This window comes from Physeter macrocephalus, chromosome 5 (genome assembly GCF_002837175.3).
Source record: "Physeter macrocephalus isolate SW-GA chromosome 5, ASM283717v5, whole genome shotgun sequence".
NCBI classification, from domain to species: domain Eukaryota; kingdom Metazoa; phylum Chordata; class Mammalia; order Artiodactyla; family Physeteridae; genus Physeter; species Physeter macrocephalus.
This window is the reverse complement of record NC_041218.1, coordinates 37797977-37806027: the sequence shown is the minus strand read 5'-3', so window position 1 is coordinate 37806027 and position 8051 is coordinate 37797977. Positions and strand designations below refer to the sequence as shown.

The window sequence follows — 8051 nt, the reverse complement described above, 5'->3', positions numbered from 1 at the left end:
CGAACCCGGTTCCCCTGCATCGGCAGGCGGACGCGCAACCACTGCGCCACCAGGGAAGCCCATAATGTCCATATTTTTGAGTCACAGAACTGAAAAGGAATTTGCTGCCTTCTGTGCAGTAATATTTGTTAATAGCACTTAGAAGTCTGGCTCACTCTTATAACTTTGTAATTGGCAGGGAATATGCCAGGCTTGTTAGAACTCAAAATCAAACTTGTTAGCTTTGTTTTGTTTATGTAATAAACAGTTTGAAACTAGGAAGGATTGGGGTGGATTATCAACTTTAGTTGTATCAGAAGAGGTGTTTGCCATTCTTTTGTATATAAGAAAGGCTTGAAACCATGTGTCAGATGTCAACAAAAAGTATTATTTATAAGCCATCCTACTTCATTTTTCTAAAATTAAAGAAGTATTATAATTATGTACCTCATTTTCTTATTTAAAACATCGATCATACCTGTCAATGACATCATTTCAGGATATCCCTTGGAATATTTGAATTCTAGAACTTTGTAATGGAGATTCTGGAATTCATATTGTGATCATAGAAGTTTTATGATCATAGAACTTTTAAGAATGAAGAGAGACCTTAAAGATTAAGTCTAGTATTATCAAACTTTCAATTTTAGGAACTGCCAGATTTAAAAAGATTTGGGGCTTCCAGCTTAATTATTTTGCCAAGTAAGAACATTATGAAAATAATTAGCTTCAACTATCATTATCACTTTATCAACAAAATATTTCTAGCACCAAAAGTGTAGGAAGCACACATGTTCCTTTAAATTGAATGTGCTTAGCTTTATGTTCTTATTCTCATTTTGCTTCAGGTGAAAGCTTTGTCAAGAATGGGTGTTTGGAAACATTTGATCTAATCCACCTCTCATTGTATAGGAAAAAGAAAGGCCTAGGAAACAGGAGACTGGTCTAAAGTTATATACCTTGTTATTGGTATAGTTGATAACAGAGCCAACTCTTTTGAGATATTACAATGGCTTTGTTAAAAGTGTTTACATTGAAACTGTATCCACAAGGTAATTGGACTAGGTGACTTTTAAAAATTTCTTACAACCTGCATAAATATTTAATTTACCAGATAATAACTTAAGTTCAAAATTTGCCCCAATCCTTTGGTGTATACAGTTCTCAAGAGTTAACTTACATTTACCTTTATATTACCTTTATATTAACATATTTTCTATAGTTTTAAAGAATCCCTTATTTTAAAAATATTTTTATTTTTATTTTTTGGCCATACCATGCAGCTTGTGGGATTTTTTTGTTCCCCGACCAGGGGTGGAACCTGAGCCCTCGGCAATGAGAGCTTGGAGTCCTAACCACTGGATCACCAGGAAATTCCCAAGAATCCCTTGGGATTCTTATTTTTAATCCCTTATTTATTAAAAAAAAAACCACAACGCTGGTGGAGGAAGCCCTGAAAGTTTAGTTTACCTCATGGGCTGTGTACATCTGAAATGCTTGTCAAATTAATTCAAGGGCTACTTGAGCACTATTCTATGAGTACATGAAGGATTTGGAAGGTCAGATCAGCTTGAAATGCATTATTTGGCTGAACTGTTACAGTACTCCCTTAAAATTGGTGTTAAGCTGTATTTCACAGGTGAGGAAATGTTTTGAGATTAAGAGTAATTGGTTGAAGATCATTTGGCTAATACGTGGTAGATCTAGGATTTGAGTGAGGTCTGTTTCCAGAGTTTGAGCTCTTTAACCTCACTAGATTTATAGCTCATGTCAAAGCCTTGAGCATATTACAAGTTTCCTAATTGGTAGATGCTATTTTGAAATTGAACAAATTTGGGAGATTGCTGCCTTAATAAGTCTATTGAAAATGATTTGTCATAGTTGTATTGTGGCTTCTTTTATAGGTAAAGGTGATGAGCAGCGTGCAGCTGCAGCATTAGCATCTGTTCTTTGTATTCAGTTGGGCCCTGGAATTGAAAGTGAAGAGGTTTTAAAGACTCTTGGACCAATCCTGAAGAAAATAATTTGTGATGGAACAGCTAGTATCCAGGCTAGGCAAACTGTAAGTATAGGATTTTTAAATGTATAGATCTATCTAGGCATGACAGCCAGACCTTGTGATGAATGATCTAGGAAAATAGCATCTTTAAAAAATATAGCAGGTTTTTAATTAACATTTTATTCTCATTTGTCCCTTTGTTTTTTTGAATTTTATTTTTTTAATTTATTTATACAGCAGGTTCTCATAAGTTCTGTATTTTATCCATATTTGTGTGTATATGTCAATCCCAATCTCCCAATTCATCCCACCACCACCCCCATTTGTCTTTAATTTTAGTGAGCAGGCTCAATATGACAACTGCCCTCTTAAATTTTCTGAGACTCAATAGAGCATCCCATATAGAGAAGATTTCTACATCTTTGAAATCGAACGTCATTTGCTGATATGAAATACAGTGCTATGCTGAGTTATTTAGGATGATCCAGTTTTTATTGGAGCTTAAAGAAATGGTCTAGACAGTGTTTATTGTGTGGTTATTTTTTATTCTAAGAAATGTAATGGAGTGTTTTTTTAAAAAAAATTCTGGCTGTTGTGGCCTAAAAGTCCTTATGAGAGAGCTGAATGCTGTAGTTACACAGGTGGATTTGGTAGATGTAGGAAACTCTGAAACTCTGACTTGTGAAATATTCATCTGGTTTTGGGGTTTGGAAAAGTTTTCATTCTCTAATAGATATATACCACTTGCAACACTTAAGACTGTGGGTTTTGGGGGTTTTGTTTTTGTTTTTTGGTTGTTGGTTTTTGGTGTGCTAATAAGTGATTTAAATGATCACAGGAACATGTTTTGCTTTATTCACAGAAACATGAGGTGTTTGTAGTGGATTTGAATCTTAATGGATTTTAAGATTTGAATGCTATGGATCTTAAGAATCTTAAGAGTCTTAATAGATCTTAAAAATTTAATTTTAGTGGATTTGAATCTTAAGCTGTTTTCCTAACAAGAGAACTAGTTTAAGTTTAAAGCTTTTTATTACTGATTATTCAAATTAGCTTCCTCTTTAGTATTACTTATGGTAAATGACATTAATCTTTGTATCAGATAAACCCTGAAGTCTCAGTGGCTTAATAAAAGTTCACTTCTTGTTCATATCACTGCCCAGTCAAGTCAGCAGGGTCCCTAGGCATCCTTCCTGCATCTCTGCCCTACCTCTGGGTCCTTTCAGATGGCAACTATGGTAGCTAGATGGGGAAAGCTAGAGGACAGAGACACATCGCTTCTGCCAAGAGTTCCTTGGTTTACCAACTGTATGGATGCTGGGAATAGTCTAGCTCTTTCTCCCAGAGGCAAAGGAATAGGAGTTCAGTGACATTATAGGAATCTCTGCCCCCCAATAGTTAGTAATCCTAAAATATTTAATCACGCTTTTGCTCTTTACCTTTCTGTTCTTCCTTTTTGTATAGTTTCATGCAACTTTTAAATTGTGCAGGAGTATAGGGGTATTTGAAATGTTTGATAGAAGACACTATTGATTAGATATGTGAGGTGATCACTTAATTTTGGTTGCATGTGAGTTTGTTGTGGTCATCTAAAGGCCCTTTCTTCATCCTTCTCACTCTTGCTGTGAATTAAAATAAAAAAAAACTAGCATTCTTCTGCATATTAGCAGAAGGAATCTTTATTAAATGTAGGCAGTCCTAATTTTTAGTCTGCCATTTCTCTTAGTAATCAAAAGGAGAGATGTGGCCTTGCTTCTGCTGCTTAGTTAGGAGAAGGGATGATAGATTGAAATTTTTCTTTACTAAGAATAATGCGTAGGCTACTTTTGAATTTTAACAATGTCCAGTTTTTACCAGGATAAACTAATGAAAATAAAATTGTGACACCAAGCAGATTAATATTACAAGTGTCCTCATATTACTGGAACAGAACTAGCTGAAACCTGGGCATATGAATGATGAATTTACAGACTTAAGCTTTAAGCTTTAATGGTACTTGGAACAACATGAGGGAATTTTAGTGATAACATGGGGAAAAGGGAAATGAAGAATAATAAAGTCTTATGAATTTCAAATTCTGTTTTTATATGATTAATTTGTTAGAGCAGTGTTCTGAGAATTCATGGCTCCTATTTATGTTGCAGGTAGATTGTATATAGATATTCTGAATCTGTTTTATTAGGTAAGCTTTACCTTGGTAATCTTGGACTGTGTACTCACTTGTTTAGCATCCCCCCCAAAAAACAAATAAACAATTTTAGGATTCCTAACCTCTTTTCAACATATTCCAAAATAAGTAAAATCTGAGTTAATGAGATCCTTCTTTAAGTCGGAAGTTTGAGGACAGCTTTTTAAATTTTCTGAGATTTGTGTTTTAAAGGATTTTAATAGAGTAGGTTTCTTTATCTCAAATGTCCACACTTCATCTCTGTCTTTGAGTTGGAGTTGAAGTTTGAAATGATCTGCTAGGTTAATGAAGGAAAATCTGAGAGAAATGGAGTAACTTTCCTAAAGTCATACTCTGAGTTTAGTAGCAGACCTTAGTGGGTTTTAGCCAAAACCCACTTCCCTTAACTTTTGACCTTATATTCTTTCTTTCTTTTTAATACTGTACTCGGGACCTAATGTAGTCATGTAGTTGAGAAATTTTTCACGTTGAATTATACAAGCAGGAAGATGTAGAATTAATAAAAAAATGGCAAACATTAATGTCTGTTTTTGTTTTGCTTTTTTTAGTGTGCAACTTGCTTTGCTGTTTGCTGTTTTATTGCCACAGATGACATTACTGTAAGTAGACAACCTTTTGAATCCAGTTGTTCGCACATTTCTCATTTAAGATGGTATCTTATTTCCTGTTCTTATGCATTAGGAGCTGTATTCAACTCTGCAGTGTTTGGAAAATATCTTCACTAAGTCCTATCTCAAAGAGAAAGACACTAATGTTGTCTGCAGCACCCCTACTACAGCACTTCATATCAGCTCGCTTCTCGTGTGGACTTTATTACTGACCATATGCCCAATCAGTGAAGTGAAGAAAAAGCTTGAGGTGTATGTATTTTTAGTTTCTTATTTTATAAAATCAACATTTATTGACATAATCGGTTATGTTCACATATTAATGACTGACTATTTTCTAGGCATTTCCATAAACTTCCAAGCCTCCTCTCTTCTGATGATGTAAACATGAGAATAGCTGCTGGTGAATCTCTGGCACTTCTGTTTGAATTGGCCAGAGGAATAGAGAGTGTAAGTATCTGATAGGTAAAACAAAAAGGTTGCATCACAAGGACCATTGTTCCATCATAATCCTCACAATTAAGAAGTGGATGATAACTTTAGAGCATGGCCCACTGAGAACCTAGTGATTGATCGTCCTGCTTCTTGGCAGTGGTGATGTAATACTTTTAAGAGCATAAACCAATAGGGGTTGGTAGAGCGATATTTAAGTGTAGTTCATTATATTTAATTGTTGCTGCCTACAGAACGAAAGTTTAGGTACACTCTTATTACTCATGGAGAGAGTTGTCCCGTATAATCTTTTGGATCTGCTTGGATTTCTCAGACATCAGACACATTAAGGTAATTCATGCATGGATGCTTTATAATAAATGTTGGACAAATGGATGAAATATTATGTCAACATAGGTTTGGGATTAAGTCAGATGAGTTTAGTTACTGTTATGTTTAACTTTTAAGCCAAAGATGGAAATAAACATGACCCTTTAGTCTGGGACATGTGGTTTGCAGTTCTCTACCACTGTCGACTCATAGTTGTTTTTTTTTAAACCACAGTTTGGCTTTTGAAGGTATTTGAGTTTATGATAGGTGATCCACCATCCTGTTGGTATTCCAAGTTTAGCACTGAGAAGTCCTGTGTTCTAGGAAACTCTTTGTCTTAGGCTGTATGGGACATTTGGTCACCCTGGTTTGTGACCTCTATTGTGAATCTTGGGTTACTTAACTAGCTGCTTCTTAATTTAAGGGGAAAGACTATTTCTGGAATGAAACTTTGTCTGCAATTAAAGAAGTTATTTAACAGTGGATAATTCAAAATAAGGTTAATACGTGTTCTGGGTTGCCTTGCTTATTCACATTCCATTCTAGGCCTGTGTTTCATTGCCCCCCCATCCCTCCTTACTTTGAAAGAGAGCAGGTACGAGGTAAAAGTAAGTTATTAATGCTGTCAGTAGCTAATGAGTCTCCTTATGTGAGAAATTGGAGGACTGAAGTTTAGCAATCCATTTAATTTTATTGAGCTACTTAATGGCTCCTTAACCTCAAGGCACAGAAGCCAGATATCCCCGTTTTTAATCTTGTATTCCTCTACTGACTAGAAATGGTAATTTCTTTCCTTTTTCCTTTGAAATGCATCTTTTTTTTTTTTTAAGGTATTGGGGGTAGGAGTTTATTAATTTATTTATTTTTGCTGTGTTGGGTCTTTGTTTCTGTGCAAGGGCCTTCTCTAGTTGTGGCAAGCGGGGGCCACTCTTCATCACGGGGCACGGGCCTCTCACTATCGCGGCCTCTCTTGTTGAGGAGCACAGGCTCCAGACGCACAGGCTCAGTAGTTGTGGCTCACGGGCCTAGTTGCTCCGCGGTATGTGGGATCCTCCCAGACCAGGGCTCAAACCCGTGTCCCCTGCATTAGCAGGCAGATTCTCAACCACTGTGCTACCAGGGAAGCCCTGAAATGCATCTTAAAAGTGAACTAATGATGCAGTTTAAAGTGTACGTGTTGAATTTGTTTAAATTTGCATAAATGTAAATATATTACTACCTACATATCTTACATTCTCTGACTTAATAAATAATATGTGATAGCCAGGAGAACTCATCCAGATGTATTTAATTTGACTGAAGTCCTTGTCAAAGACAAAAATGAACTGGGTTGTAAAACAACCTAGTGTTTTGTTTGCTTTTTTTTTCTTTTTTTCCAGTAGGAATTTTATTTTGAATTTTTTGAGGAACATCCATACTAGTTTCCAAAGTACCTGCACCAATTTACATTCCAGTAACAGTGCACAAGTGTTTCCTTTTCTCCACATCCTCACCAGTATTTGTTATCTCTTGTCTTTTTGATGATAGCTATCCTAATAGGTGTGAGGTGATTCCTCATTGTGTTTTTTCTTTTTTTTAAACATCTTTATTAGAGTATAATTACTTTACAATGGTGTGTCAGTTTTTGCTTTATAACAAAGTGAATCAGTTATACTTATACATATGTCCCCATATCTCTTCTCTCTTGCATCTCCTTCCCTCCCACCCTCCCTATCCCACCCCTCTAGGTGGTCACAAAGCACCGAGCTGATCTCCCTGTGCTATGCGGCTGCTTCCCACTAGCTATCTGTTTTACGTTTGGTAGTGTATATATGTCCATGCCACTCTCTCACTTCGTCCCAGCTTACCCTTCCCCCTCCCCACGTCCTCAGGTCCATTCTCTACGTCTGTGTCTTTATTCCTGTCCTGCCTCTAGGTTCATCAGAACCTTTTTTTCTGTTGATGGACACTTAGGTTGCTTCCATGTCTTGGCTATTGTAATTAGAGCTGCAGTGAACATTTTGGTACATGATTCTTTTTGAATTATGGTTTTTTCAGGGTATATGCCCAGTAGTGGGATTGCAGGGTCTTATGGTAGTTCTATTTATAGTTTTTTAAGGAACCTCCATACTGTTCTCCATAGTGGCTGTATCAATTTACATTCCCACCAACAGTGCAAAAGGGTTCCCTTTTCTCCACACCCTCTCCAGCAGCATTTATTGTTTGTAGATTTTTTGATGATGGCCATTCTGACCAGTGTGAGATGATATCTCATTGTAGCTTTGATTTGAATTTCTCTAATGATCAATGATGTTGAGCATTCTTTCATGTGTTTGTTGGCAATCTGTATATCTTCTTTGGAGAAATGTCTATTTAGGTCTTCTGCCCATTTTTGGATTGGGTTGTTTGTTTTTTTGATATTGAGCTGCATGAGTTGCTTGTATGTTTTGGAGATTAATCCTTTGTCAGTTGCTTCATGTGCAAATATTTTCTCCCATTCTGAAGGTTGTCTTTTCATCTTGTTTATGGTTTCCTT

At 36.2% G+C, this 8051-nt stretch overlaps 1 protein-coding gene across 2 annotated transcripts in view; it reads left to right on the top strand.

The window, feature by feature from the left end:
- The window catches only part of IFRD1 (interferon related developmental regulator 1), a 27374-nt gene that overhangs the window by 9111 nt on the left and 10212 nt on the right, over positions 1 to 8051 (top strand). For both annotated transcript variants that reach the window (XM_024129573.3, XM_028489852.2), the window contains 4 exons: positions 1884 to 2041; positions 4715 to 4765; positions 4848 to 5026; positions 5116 to 5224. In XM_024129573.3, coding sequence (XP_023985341.1) covers positions 1884 to 2041; positions 4715 to 4765; positions 4848 to 5026; positions 5116 to 5224 — 497 coding nt within the window. The remainder of the gene's footprint in view (positions 1 to 1883; positions 2042 to 4714; positions 4766 to 4847; positions 5027 to 5115; positions 5225 to 8051) is intronic.